This window comes from Schistocerca serialis, chromosome 5, assembly GCF_023864345.2.
Source record: "Schistocerca serialis cubense isolate TAMUIC-IGC-003099 chromosome 5, iqSchSeri2.2, whole genome shotgun sequence".
Classification (NCBI taxonomy): domain Eukaryota; kingdom Metazoa; phylum Arthropoda; class Insecta; order Orthoptera; family Acrididae; genus Schistocerca; species Schistocerca serialis.
Window position 1 is genome coordinate 259,926,436 of NC_064642.1, and position 26,403 is coordinate 259,952,838.

The 26,403-nt window shown below is 36.5% G+C and overlaps 1 protein-coding gene across 1 annotated transcript in view; it reads right to left on the minus strand.

Annotated features, from left to right (window-relative positions):
* Positions 1-26,403, minus strand: part of LOC126482317 (uncharacterized) — a 429,037-nt gene that overhangs the window by 36,094 nt on the left and 366,540 nt on the right. The window contains exons 10-15 of the mRNA XM_050106359.1: positions 26,082-26,210; positions 18,303-26,001; positions 17,999-18,094; positions 13,096-13,143; positions 9,220-9,302; positions 6,515-6,623 (exon numbers count right to left, since the gene is read on the minus strand). Of these exons, the coding sequence (XP_049962316.1) occupies positions 22,030-26,001; positions 26,082-26,210 (4,101 nt within the window). The 3' untranslated portion in view covers positions 6,515-6,623; positions 9,220-9,302; positions 13,096-13,143; positions 17,999-18,094; positions 18,303-22,029. The remainder of the gene's footprint in view (positions 1-6,514; positions 6,624-9,219; positions 9,303-13,095; positions 13,144-17,998; positions 18,095-18,302; positions 26,002-26,081; positions 26,211-26,403) is intronic.

A 26,403-nucleotide genomic window follows, 5' to 3' on the forward strand; every position in this document is an offset into this window, starting at 1 on the left:
AGGGGGCCATCACAGATTTCAGTGTAATTATTTTCTTTGAATATATATATATATATATATATATATATATATATATATATATATATATATATATATATATACACCCCCCCTTTCGTCTAACTGCATATTTCTGCCTGTTACCTTCTGTAGTATACTGTAGCAGTTCTTTCTATGTATCGAGCTACGTGGTTAGGTAGTGACGCATCATACAATGTTACTTTCATTTGTAAGTTTAGCTTAAATATTATCAGGCAGCCAAAACAGTATGAATCTTGGTCAGCATCGTTCACACAGACGAGCAATTACAGTTTAAGCATTCGAGTAGCGTAGTACCAAGTATTTCTGTTTTCACTTAAGGTAAGACAAACACAGCAGCAGTTCCCTGGCACAAGTATCACCATTACAGAAGAGTAACAACTGAAGGGAGACAATTATGTTTTGAATACTACTTACACATTTCCACAACATTTAGTAGTTTAAATGCACCCATGACCAAATAAATGATCTGTAATTGAAATTTATAAATTTCTTTGTGTGTCATGTCATCTATTGGCAATCATACTGCCAACTGTTGCAAGAAAACAATATTAACTTACAGAACTGTACTTATTTCACAGATAGTACGCAATCTTTTACCATCCTTTCTAGATGAAGAAATTACATAATCGTAACTCATTTTTGGGAAAAGAAGTGTTGCATGGTTTTTGAGCTTCATTTCCAACGATACAAAGGTCTTCCTCCAGATAGGAGAACTGAGGCAGCACCTGCAAGTGCCTTATCTATTCTGCAGTTCTTTTATGCAAATCTGCGGATATTACATTTTCGGAAATCCTTTTAACCTAATTGGTACTTGAGAGATCTAGCATGATGACGGTTCCTGGCCTAAATATTTGTTTGCTGAAGTCAGATCTTTTAATTTACATTCCACTGACTAAAAACGTAAATGCCAGCTATAGCCACATTTTAATACAACACATCCAGTGTTATTCTGGACACATTCTTTCTATTGCAATTAGATGAAATGGATTTTGTGCATTTCTTGTGGAAAATAAGTCAAAACAAGGCGCGACAGGTGTACATGATATTCCATTGTAACTACCAATAGCCTTGGAGAGCCAGCATTCATCCTTTCACGATGAACTGGAGAGAGAGAGAGAGAGAGAGAGAGAGAGAGAGAGAGAGAGAGAGAGGGAGGGAGAGGGGGAGAGAGAGAGAGAGGGAGAGAGGGAGAGAGAGAGAGAGAGAGAGAGAGAGAGAGAGAGAGAGAGAGAGAGAGAGAGAGAGAGAGAGGGGGGGGGGGCAGGGAGAGGGGGGAGAGGGAGGAAGGGAGGGAGGGGGGGGGGAGGGAGGGGGAGAGAGAGAGGGGGGGGGGGGGGGAAGAGAGATTTGTTTCAGATGTGGTGTAACGCAAGGATATTTAAACATGAAGTGCACTAATATGAAATAAATGAGGTGGTTCTCAATAGAACTGGCAAGCAACTGAATAATTGGGAAGTGTGAACTAGAAGAAGGGATAGGATGATAACACAACATGAAATAACTGCTGTGGAGAGCAAAAACTGTAGGGGTAGACAAACATTAAAATGCATACAACAGATACTTGAGGATGTTGGGTGTAGGTGCTCCTCTGAAATTACGTAATTGGCACAAGAGATGAAATCATGGTGGGACTCTCCAAATCAGTGTGTGTGTGTGTGTGTGTGTGTGTGTGTGTGTGTGTGTGTGTGTGTGTGAGGGGGTGGAGTGAGGTGGGGGGGTCGGCATGCGCGCGCAAAAAGGCAAAAGTGATGTTTTAATAGGGTAGGAAATATAATCTTCATTGTCATAATCCAATGAAAATAGTTTGTCCTTTCAGTGTATTACAATAAAGCTGCATTCGCACGGAATATGGTTTTTGTTAATGCTGCACGAAACATTTAGTTCTATGCAGAATGTCTTTGGGTAATTTTTAATACACACAGTTAATAAAAACACGCATTTCATAAATAATTTCAATAGATCTGTGGATATTGGAACACATACAGGAGTGAAACAAAAATATGAAACACCAAAAACATAACACGGTATCATGCCTATTATAGTAAAGGAAAAGCCCTGGCATTCAAAACAGTTTCTAGTTGCCTCACCCTGAATTGTTTTTCAAGGGAATATTATACAATTCATACTGAAAAATAGTGGCAAGTTCAGGTAACGATGACTGAGGTGGAAAGCAATCGTGCACCCTTCTCTCCAAAGCAGACCACAAAGTCTCACAGAATAAGTCCTGGACAATGTGAGCTGTATGAACATGGACCCTGTCATCTTGGAAAATAGTGTGACCACTGGGGAACAAACACTGTACCATGGGATGGACTGGATCAGAAAGAAGGGTCACATAATCCTTGGCTGTAATGTGACCTTACAGAGTAACCATGGGGCCCGTGGAATACCACAATATGGCTGCCCAAATCATCACCCAACTCCCGTCACATTTCACTCTCAGGACATAAACTTAGCTGGAAGTTGGAAACGGTTCTTACTGAGATTCATCCGACCAAGAGACCAATTTATGGAGCTCCCATTGTGTTGTGTTGATGCTGATAGGGTTCATGAGTGCGGCATCAGTTCCACGATGACTTTTGCGTTCTCTTATTTTTTGCCACAATCCTCTACAATGACACTCTGCCACCACTGTTCAATGTACACATTTTCATCTACACTGTGATTTAGCATATTATAAATTTTCACTTTCCCTGTATGCTATACAAATGTTTCAAACAACACCTCTTGAAACACCAAACACTTCGGATACTTTGATTACAAAAGCATCCACCATAAGAGCACCGACAATTTGACCACGTTTGCATTCAGGCATTTTTCGCAGTGTTTCCACAGTTTCGTCCAATCCCTGTTTGCATAAACACAAACTTCTTTTAATGGTGAATGTTTTTACTGACCAGCACATGTCAGAAAATTGCTCCACACATTGCTCACACTGTAGTAAACGTAATTTCTGGAATACTTGTTACTGAGTTCTACAAACAAGTCAAAAAGGGAGTGGGCTGATAAATCTAGGTGATGTCATGACTACAGAAATCGGGTATATTTCTTCACTCTAGAAAAAAATTCTTTTCTTGTTTAACGATTGTCATTGTGTGTTAAAAACAAAAAGGGAATGAAGTCACACAGTATTTTGTCTGGACCGCTATTGTGTAATGTTAACAGTTTTCATTGTACATATACAACATTCCTAACCCCTCCCCCAGAAGCACACAAATATCATCCGGTACTTAGTTACTTTGTGAAACTTATGATAAGAAACGAAGGATGGAAGGGGAAGGAAAGATGATTAATAATGAAATCATTGTACACAGGGAACAAGCACAGATAGATAAAGGAAATTATACACAATGAACTAGCAAGGCCATCATTTCGAGTCCATATCAGGAACCATCACAGTAGACACCTAACAAATTCAAAGGTGTAGTGGCTTGTCCATATCACATGAACTATATCAGCATTTGACTTCAGTGATTTTGAAAAACCATGGGAAACCTAAACCTGTAGTATGGCTGGATAGATTTCAACCCTTTCCCTTCTGAATATGACTCCAGCGCCGTAAGTATATATATAAAGGGGAGGAAGGAGACAGATTTGTTTCAGATGTGACATAACAAAAGGGTATTACAGAAAAAGCTCACTACAGCAGATATATGTGGACTGCTGATCACCAAACTAAAAGTGGACAAGCCACCCACTTTGCAACACATCAAAATCTTCCAATTACACAGGGGCCCAGATATGTGTCTCTCTCACCTCAACAGGGGCCCACCCACACCCACACCCACCCACCCACCCACACACACCCACCCACCCACCCACACCCACACACACACACACACACACACACACACACAAACGCGCGCGCGCACACACACGCGCGCGCACACGCACCTATGCCCCGTATTGGGCAATACCCAGATCTTGCAGTTTTAGTTGGAGGTGACTTTAACCTACCAATATAGACTGGAACGTCTATGGCAATTAGTCTGACTTCTGAACGCATTTTCCAAAAACTAACTTGAACAACTAGTTAGGCAACTCACATGCAACAGGAATATTTTAGACCTTGTAGCCACAGTATCAACAGTATAGTAACAGGACTTAGAAATCACGTCATCGTCATAAAGATGATCGTTACCAAAGTTAATAAATTTGCCAAGAAGGCCAAGAGCGAGTTTATGTTAGAAAACAAATTAATGATATCAATATAATAGAGGGAAACATTCCACGTGGGAAAAAATATATATAAAAACAAAGATGAGGTGACTTATCGAACGAAAGCGCTGGCAGGTCGATAGACACACAAACAAACACAAACATACACACAAAATTCTAGCTTTCGCAACAAACTGTTGCCTCATCAGGAAAGAGGGAAGGAGAGGGAAAGACGAAAGGATGTGGGTTTTAAGGGAGAGGGTAAGGAGTCATTCCAATCCCAGGAGCGGAAAGACTTACCTTAGGGGGAAAAAAGGACAGGTATACACTCGCGCACACACACACACACACACACACACACACACACACACACACATATCCATCCACACATACAGACACAAGCAGACATATTTAAAGACCAAAGTCTGCTTGTGTCTGTATGTGTGGATGGATATGTGTGTGTGTGCGCGAGTGTATACCTGTCCTTTTTTCCCCCTAAGGTAAGTCTTTCCGCTCCCGGGATTGGAATGACTCCTTACCCTCTCCCTTAAAACCCACATCCTTTCGTCTTTCCCTCTCCTTCCCTCTTTCCTGATGAGGCAACCATTGGTTGCGAAAGCTAGAATTTTGTGTGTCTATCGACCTGCCAGCGCTTTCGTTCGGTAAGTCACCTCATCTTTGTTTTTATATATATTTATGTTAGAAAAATCAGATAAGAAGTTGTTAGCACCCCACTTAGAAAATGAATGGACATCATTTAGCTACTGTATAAGGGACACAGAGGGATTACGGGCAAAGTTTACACCGATTGTAAATCACACTCGGGTGGTGTATGTGCCTAGTGGATTAAGGATGGAACTGGCCCTCTGTGATCTAATAATCAAATTTGGAAAACGCTGAGGAATTTCCTTAAGACAGAAACTCTTCTGTCCACAAATCAGCACTGATTTAGAAAACATCGCTTGTGCAAAACTCGGCTTGCCCTTTTCTCAAATGGACAACAGGCTGATTCCATATTACTCTATTTCCGGAAAGCATTGGACGTGGCATCCCACTGTACATTGTAGACAAAGGTCTGAGCGTATGGTTTAGGTTCACAGATTTGCGAGTGGCTCCACCACCTTTAAAGTAATAGAACCCAGTATGCAATCCTCAATGACAAGTGTTCATCAAAGACGAGAGTATTGTCAGGGACAAGGGTATTGTTAGAAGTCTCTCTGGTAAGTGTGATAGGACCACTTTTATTCTCTGCATATACAAATGACCTGGTGGACAGGCAGAACAGCAATTTACGGCTGTTTTCTGATGATGCTGTGGTGTGCAGGTAAGTGTCACTGTTGAGTGACTGTAGGAATATGCAAGATGACAAAATTTCTAGTTGGTGGATGAATGTCAGCTCTAAATGTAGCAAAATCAAAGTAAATGCAGGTGTGTATGAAAAACAGCCCTGCACATTCAAATACAGCATTAGTAGGGCGCAACTTGACAGTCACTTCAATTAAATATTTAGGCATCACAATGCAAAGTGATATTTTAATGAGGTCAGGTTGGCAGTAGGGAAGACGAATGCCCAACTTAGTTTTATTGAGAGAATTTAGGGAAAGTGTAGCTCTTCCATGGAATCATCATCTGGTCAGATTAATGGAAGACACTGAAGCAATTCACAGGCAGGCTGCTAGGGTTACGTGATTTATTTTCTAAAATTTCTCACCTCAAAAACAACTGTTTTCTTCTAATTGACAAGATGGTGATTGACTGCAACTTTGGTGTAACGTATGACATTCACCTCACACATATCTAAAAAGACAGCTCTTAAGGATAAATCCCACATGATATTGCTGCTTATAAATGATTACTGAAAAAATGTTAGATGGGTTGAAGAACAATGATACAGTATGCAAGCACCTAGACTATATGTGTGCAGTACAGTTTGTAAGTTTGTGAACTGGAGACTCACTAACCCCAGTGCAGACAATCTTGGTCTGCTCTCATGTTCTATAAATTGCACATTTTAAAATACTAAATGCTTCGGGGACAACGTGCCTTGAGGAAGAAATAATAGATTCTAAGCAAAAACAAGGATTGAAAACTGAAGTTAATTTTTAAAATTTATAACAGGTCTTTCAAAGTTCAGGCAGGTTGTAAATAACACATTAAGAATATACGTAGGGGATAAGTGGCAGACTTTTCAATTGAAAACTGAAAACCAGTATTGTCTGGCCACTCCAACAAATGGTGTGGTCATGCTGCAAGGCATGAAGGACTAAACACTAAAAAAGTTGATGACAAGTAAAGAACACTAAAGAAGTCCACTTACCGTGGATGTAGTACTACTACTTGCAGCTATTGCAAACATCATCACACTACCTTGATGGGCACAGTTCTCTTGTTCGAAGCAGTCAGATGAGACATCACCAACTTGATAACTAAAATTATGTGAGAAGAGGAAGCTTGGTGAAATAAAAAACAACAAAAAACCTAACTAAAAATAAAAAATGGAAAAAATAAAAAAATTAAAGGAAGTCATCACCAGAGTTCCATACATCTGGCTGCCAGAGAACACTGTCTTCCAGTAGCAACTTTGATCTTCTCAAACGCAAAGAAAACACACATGTAGAAAAACTTCTTGTGCATTAATCGGCAAAGCGAACTGGTATCTCGTCTGTAGTCAGATCTAACTTGGTCATGTGACGAGGCACAGTTACTTTCTAATACAAAGTAGCACACATTGTTAATTCACAATGAGAGCGTGAATAGTAACAATAGGCGACTGTGGAAAAAACAGGAAGTTGCAACAACTTTCTGTTAACACCATTAGTTTTAGTGACAATGGAAATGAAAAAGGTGTGATAGGTGATGGAAGTTGCAAGTGAATGTTGGCAAGTAAGTCAATGGTGTGAAAATTACAGGAGGGGGGACACGATGCCAAGTGGAGCAGAATTTGAGGATAAGTAAGAGGCATAAAACACACATTTAGTTAAGGACGTAGAAAAATGTATTATCAGACAATTTCTGTGATATTATGAACATTATAAAGAAAAATGTATCTGCAAAAACTTCACAGGTCTTGTAACAGAGAACTGGACTTACAGGCTAACAAGGAAACACTAAAAAAGCTGCTCTTTTTATATAAGATCTGATTTTAAAAGGTGCCCCCAATAAACAAGTAATTAAATGTAGAATAACAGGAAAACTTTGAAGCTTTTCGCAAAGGAGCACCAACCTTCCCTACTTTATTTCACTGACAAACTTTTACAACAAAATGGCTCCTCACCTACTGCTGATATACCATCTAGATCTAAACCCTATACAACTGGTCTGGAATTTGGGGAGAATCAGATCAGTAGTTGTAATATGTCAAGCATCTTGCTCTCTAGCCCAAAACAATAATGGCTGACACTTTTGCTGCTTATAAATAAATATCATGTGTCAATCCACCTTGTGCAAGCCTTTCAACACACTGATACTTCGGTGACTTGTACATCAGCTTTGCTACTTTTATATTAACATAGCTTTTCAATTTCCCTCACAAGGGCACAACCTTTCCATCAGAAAAATATCTGCACTGGTTGCCGGGAACCGAACCTGGAATGCTGGAAATACTGGCGAAAAACACTAACCACTGCACCATGTAGTCACTTTGCTTTTGCTGATCTGATAATAGTTTTTACTGTTATTGTGGCATTAGAAGACTTGAAATACTATGTTATCACGCCAAAAAAGTGTGTGATCACTACTGGAGGGGAGATACTATGATGGACAACGGAACAAAACATTATATAAACGGTTGGCACAAATTCTAACAAGGAGTCAGCATTATCATTCGCAAACGAAACAGCAGACGAAGAATCAATAGACACTACTGCGAAAAACAGTGACATCATTGGGGAAGAAAGATTTACGGATACTGCAAGCGAAATGTCAACAGCAAAGGTGAGTACACTGTACGTTCCATTTTTGTTCTTCTAAACAAGCACTTCATCAACTGACGCATGAAGGCCTATAGTGCATTGTAGTAATCCACTTAGATGAGTACTGGAGTATACTCTATTGCTACCCCTTACCTCCCTGCTTTTTGGCGTAAACACGATACTGCTGCAACCCTGGCCAGATAACCAGTTCGCTTTGCCGTCTAATAACTATCTGCAGCGGTGTCCAATAATCAATGCAGGATTAATATTAGACAAGGAGAAATTCTCTTCACTTAGCAAAGAATGGTGATGGTACAAATGAAAATTTGTGTTGTAGATGTTATGTAACAGTCAAATGCCAAGTATCTATAACATAATTTTGTTGATATGGGTTTATAAAGTAATTTTGAGTGTTTTTTGTTCAGATGGATTACCTAGAATAATGAGCTTTCATAAAATACTTTGTGCCTGGTAGAAAACTTACAACCTTGCTCTTGCACTCCCCTTCATTCAATGTGAAACACAAAGTGACAAATACCGCTAATCATCAAACTAACATTGAAAATCCTTCTCACTAATACTGAAGGGATGGGGTGAGGGATGATGACTACTAAATTTGAGAAGTACTTCCTGGAAGGTAACAGTTCTCTTTTCTTGTAAATCATGGAGGATTACAGTACAATTTCCTACCAACGACGTCGTTTGAGACAGCAGAACTACTTCTGGCTTGTAAGCCATATGGCCATTACTCAAAGAGTTTTGGAATTTTACAAAGTAAAGTTACACGTACCTAAAAATTCGGAAAGGCAATCAGAAGGGTTATTTTCAATGGAATCATCTTTGCATCTGTTTAAGTAATTTATGGAAACAACAGAAAAATTAAATCTGTATTGCTGAATGGGGATTTAACCACTGCATTCCTGCCTGCATTTCTATTCACACTTGTTAAGTGAATATCTTCACACATCATTCTTACCTTGTCAGGGCCATTGTGACCTCGCTGCCAAATATCTTTAGCATATAGCTGTAGTGAGAGGGATGGGGAGGAAACTATGGAAGAAGAGAGTGTGTGAAGGAGAAGAGTTACTTTATAACGCAACAAAAAACTTACCAGCTTTGATACACTCCTGGTGAGTGGCCTTGCATTTAGGTTATCTCTGCCTTTCTTCTGCTTTTTTACAGGTGACTTGCGATCTGTAAATAAAATTTATTTTCAATTGAAACCTATTTGTTGATATATAATTTAACTTAAGGGGAGTTGGAACGCCCTATACCGACAATGTTAAATTTAGTGACTTTGCTTCTGTGTATTTCTGAATTACAATAATTGCATTTCTGCCACTACTTTGGGAAATACAATTTTTTAATTACACGGTTCAAATTTTGTGTACTTTTTTGTATGTTATCCTGAATAATTTTAATTATATATAACATTATGTTCTTCTTTTAGTTCAGTTGACTCAGGATATGTCATATTACTCCCTGAAAATTTGAATACTCTACTCGAAGTGGTTTCTGAGTTTAGGGAAAGTGCAACAAAAAATGTAAATTTTCAGGAGCGGCTTCTAAAGTTTCAAAAAACTGTAACTCAATATATGCTTAATTTTTTATTTTTAGACACTCAGAAGCACCCTGCACCATACTGTATATAATTCTCTTGATCTTTTTCCAAGTTTTTTCTTCTTTTCTTCCTTCTGGACTCCTTAGTGGCCAACTATGCTGCATACTCTGTTTTATCAATGCGAACTTTGTCCATCTGTTAAAAGTTCTCTGATGCAGTTTGCTCCAGGAGTAATTCCCATATGCTGTAGCTCTTTCACCCTACTAATGTTGCCATCACTGACACCACCCCCCCCCCCCCCCACTCTAGTGTCATCATTCCAACAAACATCACTGATCCCCCCCTCCCCCCACTCTAGTGTCATCATTCCAACAAAAACACTTTTTGGTAAGAGAATCCATGTAAGATTACTGAACGATTCATTGGAATTTTGAATCTGACCATGCAGACACTTCTTCAGTAATTCAGGATTTGCCATGTCTCTGTAAATAGGTTTTATGATATCCCTTACTGCTGTTGGGATAGCCTGTTTATATGTATGAACTGTTTGAGTACTGAGCATTGCAGTAATTGCACCCTGAATCAGGTCCAGAAGGGCAAAGGTGGTGTACTGGTTTTTCATCAGTTGACAGTATGTGGAAGAAGGTAGCCCATACTGCCTGCTTAACTTTCAACAAATCCTCAGTATTACTTCTAATGGACATCCCATAATACTGATGTGGTTCATCAGTCATTTTGCCTGTACCCTGCCTCTTATGGTTTTACCATCAGAAAGTTTCTTGTCCCTCAAACTTTGTTTCAACTTCCTCAACCTGGTGCCCACCCTCTTCTGGACATGGCCAACAGTGTTAACCTTTATAACACAGCAATCCACAGCCTTCTATATAAAAAATTACCAATTTTATTAGATCTTGAAGTAATGCAAGTGAAAATTTTAACATTTTCAACCGGTGTAGATTATATTTAAAATAAATAAATAAATAAAATACTTCCCATGTGAGTTTGTAAGTGATATATACATCATTTTATTCAGAAAATTGCAAATTTTATAATGAGATAAAAATCCGAAAATGTGGAAAGTTTTTTTTTCCTGTTCTAACTCCCATTAAGTTGCACATTACAAACGTATTTTACAGTACTCAAATATGAAACACATAGTTATTTAGAAACATGATCACTTCTGCCTATGGCTTGGAAGATTATTTAGCTTTGGATTTCAAATCACTGCCTTCAACAATTTAAAAAAATTTAATTGTGCTTATGATCTGGATATTGTGATTCTATGACTACTGACTATTCATAAATGAGTCAATATTCATCAGCAGGCTATTGTACGCAAGAATTAATTGACATTTGTTTTAATGGTCAAAATTTAAAACCATGTTACTTCAAAGATTTAGTTTATAACTGCAATAAATTTAAACAAACACACACACACACACACACACACACACACACACACACACACACCAATGCATTTGATCTATGAAGATTCCAGTTTTTTTATTCTCTTATTAATGAAACTCATTTCAAAGTCTGAATAAAACTTGTTTACAGCATAAAAGCATTTTCATTTGTAGATACTTTCATTCTTCTAAACCAATTTTTAGGTTAAAGAAAAGTCACATGGGGGCCAAATCTTGAGAGCAGGTCGATCAAGAACTGTTTTGAAACCTGAGTAATTAGCTTTTGGCACTGTTATGGCTGATGTGTTAATGGGTGCAATGTTATGAAGCAAGAACAAGTTTTTGCATGCTAATTTGCTCTCTTCTGTTTAAACACACTATACAAACAAATGAAAAGTTTTGTTTAAATCGATAAAGTTATCGTTTTACTATTTCCTAAAAAGTTAATAATGACGACACCCTATGGGCATAAAAAGCCTTCAATACTTTCTGCATGGACCATTTGCATAGTTTTGCTGTTATGGTTTCACTGATCCAATGTTGTGGGTGTAGTCTAGTCCCAAGGATGTAAAACTGAAAGCATGTGTAATCTACAGTAAAATAATGGTAGGAAAGGGTTTTAAGATTACACTTCATCTTATACACATCTAATTTTGAATTTTTTAAAGTGTTTTTAGCATCATCCAACAAATTTGACATTTACTGTGCTCTGTTTCTTCATAAACAGAATTCAATTCAGAATGATAGGTGCACCTATTTACATTTGTTCAATCCCGACATGATGGTTTTCTATCCTAAAACTATGCATTTTATTAACCATTTGTTCAGAAGAAACCTCATTACATGTCTACAACATGATAAATCTTCAGTGTTGGTGCACGGTCTTCCTCAACTTTTCCCAACTGAGTTTTTATCTGGTCTGCATCTGAAGTCACTTTGATACCCTAAGTTGTGGCAATGTTGAACGTTGCTTGGAGAAAGGGTCACATGGGCACCAAGGAGAATACTTCACAGAAGATTTTACTATCTCCTGTGAAGAAGAAAACATGATTGGGATTTAATGTCTTGTAAATGATCAGGTACTGAGAGACAGGGCACAAGCTCTGATTGGGAAAAGATGGAGAAGGAAATCTGCTGTCCTTCACAAATAAACAATCTCACATTTTTCCCAACATGATTTAGGGACACCATGGAAAATCTAAATTTTGATCAATGGATGGGTGTGTAACTCTACTCAGTCTTAATACAAATCTGGTGTCTTATAATTGCCCATAAGTGCCTGAATCACTCAATGAGCTTTTCTGCTCAAACTGTATCAGAATTAACAGCAGAGGCCAGTATTCATGAGGCAGAAGGGCATTCATTAGCTTTCACCAACTGTAAGAAGCACAAAATTTACTACAATGCTCCAACTATGATAATAGTATGTGACAGATCCATTTCCATGAGCTTGTTGTGAACTGAAAACCTGTGGTTGAGAGAGCTTTCATTGCATAGGGTCTTACACTCTAACAAAAACTCTGTGCCTCTTTACGAATATCATAATTTTTGCCTTTTCTGTATGCCTGTTGTCACACATAGTTTACCGATTGATTTGCATACAAAAGTAATGTTCAGAGAATATTCACATCAGTCTGGTCTCAAACAGATACAAATGGCAAATCCACTCAGACAGAAATCCCATTTGTTCCAGTAAATCCAACATGTATATGAAGTTTAAGAACATCCCATAGCTGCATGCAAAAGGTGGTTCACCTTAATAGTCATTCTCAACATTAGCAAATTCCTTACCTTGAAACAGGATTTTCTTATTGATTTTTGATATCGACAGATAGTCACAGATTCTATTACCTTCAGCATACTTCATTTCAGTGATATAGTGAACAATGGCTACTATATTTGGCCAGACTGACAGAGAAAGTATTTGCTATTCTGAGTATAAATTCTTCTCAAAAGTACGAACTACAAAGAAAAATAATGTTATTAAAAAATAAATGTATAACTATTTTAAAGGACTTACTGTTCTCTAACACTCTGCTCTGTCTTCTACACTTTGGTGGAGGCGGCCCTGGAATATTTGAAACACTTTACTAACACACTTTATTTTTTTACATAGTAATAGTTACTTTTACTGGGATACTGTGGTCAGTTGTTGAAAAAGAGAGACTAGTCAAATCAATGAACTACAGTGGAACCTAGCTTCATGAGCACCTCTCAAAACGCGCAATTCACATAAAGACTTGCTTCACGAATGATGTATCGCTTAAAGAGTGATGATAATTTATTGTGACATCACCAGCTGCTCATGCCCAGTGGGAGAAACGTTCAACAATATGAACATCTTTCATTATCGGCAGCAGCATATGAACAATGTCTTTAGTACGTACTGCAATCTGGGTTTAGCGCTCTTTTTGCTATAATCTTAGTGCAGCTTGTGATCACACATGTTTTTAAATCTTGTGTTCACTCGTCCCCGAAGGTAAAGCCGCGAGAATATGACCATAATAGAAAGAAAATTACCTTAGAAATGAAACGTAAAAGCATTGAAAAATGTGAATGTAGTGTGAGCTGATTTAGTGCAAACATACAACTGGTCTAGATCAACTATTTGCACGATCCTTCTCAAGAACATGGAGACAATTAAGGATACAGGTGCTTCAAAGGAAGTGACAAGAGTATGTAAACAAAGGTTTCATATTCTGGACAATGTCAAAAGGTTGCTCCTTATATGGATAAATGAAAAGCAATTGCAAGGTGACACTGCTAACGAGAAGATCATTTATGAGAAGGTGAGAATGATTTTCGCTGACCTCATTAAGACAACGCCAGGATCATCGCAGGCCGAAGAAGTGTTTAAGGGAAGCCGTGGGTGGTTTGAGAAGTTTAAGAGAAGAACTGGCATCTCCAGCATTTTGAGGCACAGGAGGCTGCCAGCTACGACTCAAAGGCAGCAGAAAACTTCATCAGCAACTTCAAGATGCTCGTAGATCCTGAGAGTTATCTGTCGCAACAGGTTTTTAGCTGTGACGAGATGAGTCTATCATGGAAAAAAATGCAGAAGCGTATCTTTATAACAGCGGAGGAGAATGCTTTGCCCGATCACAACCCAATGAATGACCGTCTCACACTGATATTCTGTGCCAACACATGTGGCGATCTGAAGATTGAACTGCTGCTCTGCTGCTTTTTTACCATTCAGGAACACCATGAGCCTTCAAGAAGTGTGAAATCCAGAAGAACAGGTTAAATTTGATGTAGTGGCCCAACATCAAGGCTTGGGTGACACATGATCTTTTTTTGTGATTGGATCAATGAAGTGTTTGGTCCTGCGGTGAAAAAATATTTGCTCGAGATGAATCTGCTACTCCCATGTCTTGCTTGTAATGGACAACATTCCTGCCCATTCTCCAGGCCTATAAGTCCACCTCCGTTACTGCAGCCTATGGACCAGTAGATTATTTCTAACTTTCAGAAGCTCTGCACTAAAGCACTCTCCGAGCAGTGCTTTGAGTCGACTGAAGCTACCAATCTCTATCTCAGAGAGTTTTGGAAATGTTACATCAACATTGTTGCCTGTGTCAATATGATTTAAAAGGCATGGGAAGAGGTCACCAAGAAGACTCTTACTTCTGTTTGGAGTGAACTGTGGAATGTGACTCTAAGGCATTTGAATCACTAAATGTAGAGCCTGTAGTCAACAAGATTGTGTCTTTGGCCAGGGGCATGGGATTAGAAGTGGATAACAATGATACTGATGAGTTTGTAGAAGGTCACAGACAAGAAGTGACCATCAAAGAGTTATGGAGTTTCAGTGTATTTCACAGCAAGAAGTTGTGGAGAGGAGTTCAGAGGAGGAGGAGGTAACAACAAAGCAGCAATCTTCAGGTGCAATAAGAGAAATTGTGAAAGCATGGGAATCATCACCCCAATAAAGCAGTGGCTACGCGTGCTATAAATATATTTCACGATCATGCTGTGTTCACATTTTTGCAAATGTTGAAGTGTCGGCAGAAACAAATGACTATAGATAGCTCCCTAGTAAAAAAGAATTAGTTATGTATTGTAATAAAATGCATAATACTGTACATATAATTTTCATTGAATAAATGGCCTGAATAGGATAAAACATGTAGTACTTTTTCTGTATGAAACACATTATCTTATTTTACATTAATTTATATGGGATAAACTGATTTGCTTAATGAATGTTTCAAACTATGAGTAAGATTCTGGAATGAATTACACTCGCTTCACGAAGTTCCACTGTATTGATGTTACAGAGATAGTAAGCAAAATAAATAAATAAAATAAAAATTAAGGTCATTTCTTTTTGTTTATTTCATTTCTCTTATATTATCAATATACAGACAATCAATAAATGAGATAAGATAGGTATAGTTATTGTGTTAACTTTCTTGGTCAGAAATTTGATATCAATAAAACAATTTGTAATTTTGATTAGTCAGATTATGTCAAAACAAAATTATCTCAAGGAACCTCTTAAAAGGATGGTCATCTTACAAACATGTAAATATGGTAATTAGGTCTGGGTTGATACCAATAGTGTAGAAAGTTCAGGCAGAAGCACTGTTCTTAGAAAAATATTCAAACTTTACTGTCTGTAAAAATCATGTGTACTTCAAAATTTGATCTCGCTTATTTTGGGATTGACAAATCTAATTGAAAGCCTTTTTTTTCATCTTTTCTGAAAATTGTTCAAAAGTTATATTTATTCAAGTTTATTAGCTTCTAAATTGACGTCCTTTCAAAATTTCAATGGTACTGTGTTGCACTCCTGAACTTTTTGATTCTAAAAATGCGTAACTTCCCTAGCATAACACATTACTTTATGAAATATAAAAATTTGAAAATTTGAGTTTTCAGAATATTCTTGATGGGCTTTTGCATACTTGAGTGCATGCCAATACTTCCACAACACAAAACATGAACATCAGTTGTAACTATTTAAGGATGTCCAACCAATGGTTAACCAAAATGACATATTTATCTAATCTGAATCTGTATTATATGTTTTTACCGTTTTCTATGTTAATATTTAGAAGGTAATGGCTTTATATGTTAAAATTTTGTAATATCTGTCCTATGCACATCTCAAAATAGGTGTAGCGCGCACAGCCATAATCAGTCTGTAACCAGTCATCAATGATTGCATACCCTATGTAATGTTTTGTGTCAATAAGTAATATTTTCAACTCAGTAGGCAGCATACATTAAACCTGTACAAATGTTCCGTTACTCAGTTGTTTAAAGCAAGTTTGCATCCATCGGCGACTGTAAAGAGTTCTACGTAATCATCATCGATTATTACCATTTGCATGTGAACTTGCCGACCGGTTACAGAAAAGTGTGAATATTAATCTACAGATGATCAGCACCATGAATCATAATATTACTAAACACGTATAAATGAGAGAGAGAGAGAGAGAGAGAGAGAGAGAGAGAAACTTTAATTTCTTTTTCAATCTGTGATTGGCTACTGATGTAAAGAAGACAAACAATGAGCACAAAAGCAGGTCAGTAAAGATCCACAATGAACAGCTTTAAAGTTTCCTGGCCAGAAGATAACTTGTATATTTTGCTACTAACATTTCTTCACAGTACAGTAAGTAATTTCAATGAAAAAGATCTGTTCAATTTGTGAGCAATAATGGATACAAAGACTTACATAAACTTGGCCTGCTTAGCATCAAACCACTGAACTTGAAGAAATGAAAAGCTCTTTCATTCCCGATGGTAAGTTCAGATGATTTTGTAGTATTGCGTGATGATAATCAAGATATTTTCATGCTGTGATAATGCATTGCAATGTCCTACAATAATTCTAAGTATTAGCATGATGCTAGATGACGGAATGAGAAGGTGAAATTCACATAGGTGATGGGTGTGGAACAATGAAATCTTGAAGTGAAATAGATTCTCTCAGTTCTGGCAATAAATCACAAGATTTGTTATTAAATGACAGGTCAGCAATGAAGTAATCTTACCCTATACTTGATGTTACATTACTTTTAGAGCACTAACTTGCTAGACATTGCATTATACAATATACAAAAATATGATTACACCATGTTCCTGAGGTCTTATACTAAGTTTAGAACTGTTGTACCACAAGCCTTGCAAAGGGCCTTCATCTTGCCTCATAACATCAAAAAGATTTATTTTCTGTGTGCAAGTGTTTCACAAATGCACTGACTGCCCCACCTGTTGACTTAATGATGACAACTTATGGTTTCCTGTCCCTGAATTTATTTCTGAAAAAATTCAGATCCATTATAAAAAGATGAAGCTGACTGATTGTCAACTTCCATCTTAAATGCGACCCTAGTCCACTACTGAAAAAATTATCAAACTCACCAGCCAAACTACGTTAAAAAATCACTGTCTTCAATCACAAATCTTTAGTTTTTCTATTTAAACAGCTCATGTAGATAGATCAGGATAAAAATAATAATACAATGGAACACAGATACAACTAGAAATTTAAGTAGCATTTGATGCTGATTATAAAAATGACCTGTGTTTTACTAGTGTAAACCCTTTAACTGCTCTGGACGCGTTAATACACGTGCCTTTGAACCTGTCCCTGTGTGCTCTGAACGTGTTTACACGTGCCACCAGTCCTTCTAAGCGTAGACACATTCAGAGTACCAGGTAGAAGGACTGGTACAAACGCGCACACGTTGACACGTAGAGAGCAGTTAAAGGGTTAATACATTTTACAGTGCAAAGTACTTTTGTTGTCAATCCATTTTCAGCCAAACTACACACATAAAACAGTATGCAATATATTTTTACCAGTTTATGGCAGTTACTAAGTGTTGATTCCCTTGCCAACTTAAAATACTGGTATACAATTATATAAAACAGCAGCAGTAAGAAACATATTTTGACTTTGTGCTTACCTTCATCTTCTTTAACAGCTCTACCAGGCGATTTCAAACAATATCTTGTTACCCGATTAACGGTAGTTGACTTCGAAGCTGGCCGTCCTCTACGACCTAGTATACAGTACAGTATAATTAATTTAATTTAAAGTCTTAAAAAATGTCGAGTAAGAGAGAACAATTATTCTGCCAATTACAACCAATGCTATTAACATAGTTACATAGTCAAATTTATAAGACTTTTTGTTTGTTTTTACAAACATACAACTTTTTATTTCTTCTGTTAATGTGTTACAAATACATGAAAAAACTGAAATCTTACCTCTGAGGTGTATTTCCTTTGCATGTTGGCAACTGTTCTTCCAGATTATGTCATAAAAATTTCAACTGGTTTGCAATAAAAATGCAACTGAAGCCAATTTCATAATTTAACGTTGCAAAGAAAATACACTATAATCTTTTGCTTTCTGTAAATTTTTCCGGTTCTTTTGAATTTCAGTTTACACAAATGCTTCTTTACTGATTTGATTCCTTTTAATAGTATGCATTACTATCTTTTGACATGATTGTAATATTTTAAGGTATACCTTTACATCTTTTCTGAACTCTTGAAACTCCTGCCTTCCTTCTGATATACTAAAAATCGGCACATACTGATGAAATGAATACTTTTGCATTTTTCATTAGCTTTTAGAAAAAGTATTTTATTTCTTTTTTAAATCTATTGCGCTCTACTTTTAAGATTTTTCTTTTTTCATTTTTTATTTGACTGATGATCATCATCCTTATTTGCAGGCTTATAATTAGTGGAGTCCTTTACAATACAACAGTTTCTTAACACAAACAAATTCTAGTTCAGATACCTTTACCAAGTCCTTTCTGTTTAGTAAATACCTACATATATACTTTCATTTGTCATCACTGAATGCACCATTTTGCATATTTAAACTCCATATTTAAATTAATTTTCAAATAAAAATGCAGATCAATGCCTCCATAATGTTGTTAAACTAGTCAGAGCAGCTGCTTATGCAAAATTAAAAGATTTACTCTAAAAGGATTTCTGTTTCTCTTGTTACATTTTTATGCAATGCTCGGTTTATTATAAACTCACACCACAGCCTTAGATTTCATACTTTTATATCAAAGTTAAAGGCTGGTACACATACACACTTTTGCCAGCTTTTGTTTCAATGTCTTTCTGCCTATGCTGTTATTAACTTTTTTATTCAAATCTTATACCTCAAAATTTTCAACAAGATGCTCCTTAAATCTAGTTCAACAGAAACAGTATGAGCTGATAAATTATATCACTGAAAGATAAATTATATCACTGAAAGAGTGTTTTATATTGACTAACATCTCTTCTGAAATTTTTTGATTCACAATTTTTTTTTTAATTTACTTTGTCCTATCCACCAAATCAGATGTATTTTGTATGCCACATTTTCATTTTCTTCCAAGTCTTCACATAACTTTGGCCTCTGTCGTGATGGGTTTTTCTTTGTTTGCTCTTCATAACTTTTTTATATATCTCAATGCTTGGTCCAAATGATTTGTGGTTTAGATATCAGGATGAAATGTCTACTACCAGTACTGTTTCTGCTGCTTTCACTTGATACCGCCCTATCACACTACTGAGATTTTAACTAATTTATGTCATAATGCAAGAATTCTTGACAATTACTCCTGTGACCCTAATACTTTATAATGGTTACTTCTCTGCCACAATTCAGAGTTAAATAGTTGTAGATTATGCAATCATGTTGAAATAACACTGCATCTGTTGTCGACTCTGTTCTCTTCATGTTCGGATGATACTTCTCTTTAGTGATCATATATGAAATTATGTATTACGTTTATGCCTGGAACAGCTGTAAAACTCTGGTCTTCTTGTTATGTTCTTCAATTTCTTCAGGTGCCATCCAATTCATTCCTCTCAACATTTTACAATTACAGACCCTTTAGTTCTCTGCTACGACCCAGAAGCCACATTGTTATAGAGTATGCAACCATGTTGAAGTAACCGTGTTCAATGTTCTGCATTTCATTAATCAATTTCTTCGATAATTTGCTTTCCTTTTAACTTCAAACTCTCCTTCTATAATCTCTGGAACGTTCCACAGGAATTCAATTTAGCTTGTATATGCTAGCACACTTTAACAACTGCTTTTAGAAAATGATATTAGTCTCTAAACAATATTTGCTGTCTCAGTTTTCTGTAAGTGTTCACACAATAGTCATTTATTATTGAAGGATTTGGAATATGTATTTATTTGATCTGTGTATTTTTCTATCCATTCTTTCCAATAAAAACCATTCTAATCTTGAGGATTATGTTATTTGCAAGTACAATCAACACATTTTATGGTAAGCATAGGAATTCTGTCATTCTCTTTGTATCGTTGTCGTTGCATGGGAATGGTTCCTGGTTAATTGCACTCTGACTAGTCTTAAACAGATTTAAATTAATTTATCAACAAATTCAATATAAATTTTTGCTCAAATTTCTGTAATATTTTCTTGTAAAAATCTCTACTTGAACCACAAAATTTAATTGATACACGAATGAGCAAACTATTGTACAGAAATATCAATAAGCCAGAATTTCTGCGTAACAACAAACTAATTGCTCAGTTATTATTGAAACTAAGGCAGAAATATTAACTAAGGAACATGCTTCACACTTAAATCTGTTGTCAATTTTTGTACAAATGAATGGCCACACAGAATACTGAGATGACATACAATTATAAACATTCCTGATTTACTAGAATATTTTACTGAGACGGAATCACCAACACAAAGAAATTTAATGCTTTCAATTATACCAATTGCTCAAAGAATGTTGAACCATTGTCTGGCTCAGCAACCTACGGCAAAATAGAACTTTTTTCATCTTCTGCATTACAGAATGACTCTCGTACATTCCCATATCTTGAGATATTTCTCTCAACTTTCATTCTTTACACTCAAAATATCTGCTATTATGTCTTCTATGTGACTTTTTATTTGAATTCATTTTATCGGTGCATTTCCTGATATCATGTGAGCCTCATGTTGTTATCCAGAGCACTGGATGCACAGATATCTTGGAATTTCTTGATTCGTATACTGCACATTTTGTACGACTATAATATTGTTTCATCCTGTAAGTAGTTGTGGTATTTTTCCTGTATTTCTCACTGTTTAATCAACATCTCTCACACACAGAACAGCTTAAAAATTTGAGCATGTACTGAAGAATGAACTCTTCAGTTTTTTAAATACTACAGAAACATGAAAAGAAATACTTTTCCTTTGCTATAACACACACAAATAAAATCAAGTTACGATAATCACAGCCACCAATAGTTTCACGCATAAATACTGTGTTTGCTCTTGAAAGTAATGCGAGTGAAAATAAATTGATCCCAGGTCTTTCCTACTGCTAAAAATATTTAAATATTTTGTAAAATCTGTCAACACTTCTTCACACCTTCCATTAGAAAAATATAATAGTTTGATCAGACTTTTCAATACATATGCAACTAAGCTATATAATAACTTTGAAATATCTAATGCGAGAAGTTAACCTAATAACAGTGAAATGCATAATTTATGGTAACAATAACATGACTAACTCCATATGCAAATGAAAACTGCTCAGTATGATAGTGAAAAAGTATCAGACGTATAGGTAGAATTTACAAAATAATCAGTCTTAATATACCAGAAACACTATCAAATTTATACCATGTAACACTTTCTATTCGAGGTATTTAACAATTTCTTTCCAGTTTAAAAAATACAAAACAGTTTATGATACAAATTCAACATTAAAACACCACATCAAATCGTTTCACAGTATTTACTGACTAGGGTTTGATTAACTTTTTGTGAAACATATCCCTGAGCTCATGGAATATGGTTTCCATTGCCTTAATGTAGTATACCTGAACTGTATTTACAAACCATATACATATATTAACACTTAGTTCTTACACCAACTAAGACCTGAATACTATAACACCCTGAATAGGATGATCTAAGTCTTTATTAACAATCTGCTATCTGTTTAAATTTTTGCGCTTCCTTTTATTTTCAAAAGACTTCATGAAATCATCAACAGTTTCAGCTTTCTGTATGACTGATTGATTCCTCGATCTACTTCTTTTACCTGAACTTTTTGAATGACTGTCTGAAGTGTGACACCTCTTTTTCCTTGAACTTTTGTGTGTTTTTGTTTCACTAACTGTATTTTCATCTTCAACAGATAAATCCAAAATACTATGCTTTGTTGTACTGTATCCTTCTCTTGAAGATAAATAGTCAGCTTCACATTTAGGAACTATGTATCTGTTGCTCTCTACAGCCCTCTCTGCATCAGGAGTCCGTTCACTATTCCTCTGGTCCAATAAAACAGAACTTTTGTCGTCTTCTTTCTTCATTGCAGAATAACTGATGTATGTTCCACTCTCTTCAGGTATTTCTTTCAACTGCGCAGGAGTTTTGAACTGTCGTCCTGAATACTCATAATTTACTTGAGAAGAATTGACACTTACAGCTCCGGTAGTATATTCAGATTGATATGACTGAGAATACCTTGGATCTTGACAGGGATTTAACACTTGTCGGTAAGCATATGGAGCTACACTTCTGTGCGAACTATGTTCTACTACAGATGGAGGAACCACACCACGTACATAATGATGCATTATATCTCTTGGAGGTTTTTTGTCTGGCACATCAACAACAATCTCTTCAGGGGGATAGTCTGCAGGAAGCACATTATAGTTTTCAATACGATAAAATTTATTGTTTCCTGGGTATTTGATATATTTTGCAAAACTGTGAACTTTTTCTAGCTCAGCAATACTCATCATTGGTTTTCTGGGATATGATGGAAAACCATCCAATTTTTTGGATTCTTCATGTTCCTCTTTTATTTTTGTTTCTGCTTGAACACGGGCCATAGTTAACCTCTTTTTCAAAGGCAGAGATGAATCTATGTCAGTTTTACATTTTGATTCATATTCATCATTCGGTTTTTCACATTTAACAGATTTGTCTGCTATCAGCGATTCTTCAATTTTTCTCAGCAGCTCCTGGTCCTCTGCTTTCAACTTCTCCATTTCCCTAACCGTATCTGAACTAGTGTATTGTAAAGGACTCTCATAACAATTTAAGCCTGCATTATAATTAGATAAACGTAAGTAGTAATTACTGTAACATTCACTACAGGCACATTCAGGATAGGCTGGCAAAAACTTACTCATTTGTACAGGTGCCGGATAGGTATAAGGATACAGTCCCTGCATAGACAGATTTGTATATGTTAACTTACCACGTGAATTGTTATTTTCCACAAACATACCTCTTTGAGATGGTTTTGGCAGTTCCTTTACAGGTTGTTCTGATACTTTACAAGAATCAGATTCAACACTTGGAAGGCACTCTGCCAATTCTGTATTATATTCAGAAACAGTAACCGTAACACTCTGATACTGGGTGTCTTCAACGCAGTTTTCTTTGATCGGTTCAACACAGTGTTCTTTAACCGTCTCAACACAGTGTTCTTTAACAGTCTCAACACAGTGTTCTCTAACTGTCTCAGTGTTTTCCAGGCTTCTGGGAAGAGCTTTTTCAGTTGATGATTTTTGAAGAGTTGCTACATCTTCTTCTCTTAGTTCAGGAACTTCTATTCTTTCAGCACAAGGCTGGGTCCTCGTCTCAACATTCACGACAGGTGTATAATTGTCAATGGTCTGAATCTGAGAATCTTCACTGGATGTACTACTAGCAGAACTCAGAGGTGTAGAATTAGCAGTGATGTGTGGCTGAGAAGGTGCTTCCCTAATACTACTAATTTCACAAGCATTACTCTTACTATTAGGGAATGAATCATCTGCTGTTGCACTTTGACGAGTATCATTTTCAATACCATTACATGAAGTATCATTTTCTATACCATTACATAAAGTATCATTTTCAATACCATTATGAGAAGTATCATTTTCAATACCACTATGAGAAGTACCATTTTCAATACGGTTACATGAAGTCTCATTTTCAATACCATTACATGAAGCATCATTTTCAATATTGTTACACGAAGTATCATTCTCAATACCATTACGTGAAGTATCACTTTCAATATCATTACGTGAAGTATCATTTTCAATATCATTACGTGATGGAGATTCTGCCGCCAATTCTTTATCTTTCACAGTCACACTGACGGAACCAGTGGAAGAAATTACAGCAGTTGGTATGACCTTCCCTCCTGCGCGAAGCCTATTTTTGTCAACATCATCACTCTGTGGTCGAGAATTTTGACATTCGTAATAGTTTTCAGTTTCTTCATCTGTTGAACCCCCATCTCCTTCCATAATCTTTTTGCTTGGTTCTTCTGTTTGTACATTCACAAATGCTGCCTTTGTTGCTGACGAAACTCCACGCAAAATGCATTCTTGTTTCTCCTGTGAAAAATCCTCTTTCGCATTGAAGAAATTATTCATCATGTTATTTAAATAAGCTGTCTCAAATGGATCCAGAGTTTCTCCATCTGAGGAATCATGACTTACATGGGGAGAGGAAGAGAGAGTCATATTGTGTTCAGGCAGATCGCCTAACAGTTCTATTACAAATGCTTCATTTCCAGTATTAAACAAATTGTTTCCATTATTAAACAAATTATTTCCAGTATTAAACAAATTATTTCCAGTATTAAACAAATTATCTATGTTGTCTCGTCTAATAAATTCATCTGGCAAAACTTCATCTTCTTCACCATCACATTTAACACCACCCCGTGATGCGAGATCTGACAACATCTGTTCATCAGCATCAATGTCCATTGGAGCTTCATTGTAGAGACTGACTCCTGGAGTACAAACATCAGTTGGCAAAGGAACCTCATTTTTTACAGAAGAGTCACAAACATATGAAACTGTATCTGGTACTTGTGAATTAGCAGTTTGACTTGACACCAAAACAGGGTCCCTAACAACCTTTGGCAATACAATGTCAGTATTTGTAATTTCTGTATGTTTGGTTGCTAATGCTTCATTTTCTGTAGTCACTGGAACCAACTGACTAGATCCTACAGATACATCTGGAAGCTGGATATGTGCTGTCACATCGACTGGTGGACTACTGCTGCTACTTGGTTGTACTACATCTGCCATATCAACAACCTTAACAATAACCCTACGCTGAGTTTCAAAAGCCTCCTCTGATCCAGCACTGTTAACAATATGCACCTGATTCATAGGACTTCGTTCATTTTCTGAGGACACTTTCTTGATTTTGTCTTTGGGCACTGATAAAATAGAAGTTTCATTTGAACTAGCACTATTTACAAGGTCAACCTGGTTCAATGGTTCATTTATTTGTACTATGCTGTCACCTTTTGTTACTGCTAATGAATTTTGCTTGACAATCAATGTTGTTCCTACACAAACATTCTCTTTCTGCAGAGCATCTGTATTTTCAAAACCCTCTTTCTTTCCACTATCAATTTCTTTAACACTGCTGACACTAGTTTCCACTTTAACTTCAACAGTTTCTTTTAAGAGCTGTTTCTCACTCTCTTTATCTGTACCTAATAAATTGTCACATTCATTTGTTTTTATATCTCCCACTGGCACAGGACAAACATTGGAATTCTCTTTTAGTATTTTTTTCTTTTTCGTCTTTTTTGCCTTATCCCCTTTGCAAAGTTTTTTCAGAAGAGAAATATTACTTGCAACACTACTGCCTAGTAACATTTCACCAAACCCCACAATTATTTTCTTTTTTAGTTTTTTCTTTTTCATTTTTTCAGGATTTTCTTCACTTGTGACCTTTTTGTCATCTTTTTTCTTCTTAACTTTCTTTTTAACAGACTTGTCCTTAATTTTCTTCTTTTTGACTACTTGTTCCGTGTTTTGTTTTTCTACTTCTAAATCTTTCAGCTGACTGTTGTTCTCCAATGCAGAACCCACATTGCATATACTTGACCATATGTCATTTATTAAGCTGCCACTTCCTCCACCAATCTGAAACGCACACAAAAAGCCAATTGAGAATTAACTGATCACATGACTCACCACACACTTTTCAATATGCTCAAACTTACGTCCTTTTCATCAAGACCCGTAGGTGAATTGGCACGACCATCCGCATAGAATACAGGTTTGTCAATACTTAAAGCTAATGCCTGTGAGAACCCAGGTTGCTGTGACTCTCTGCAAGTTTTCAGGAAAGCCTGAAACAGCATTCAGTAAAATTTGCAGAATCAAATAAATATGCAAGAAGTCTTGCTGACTTCACCACTTCTTGTTCTCAAACATGTTTCAAATTGTCACAACAACAACAATACTCAGGGAACTTAACTTTGCAGAACAATATACCACCATTACACTGCAATCAATTCCAAGGAATTCTGTTACTATGAATTT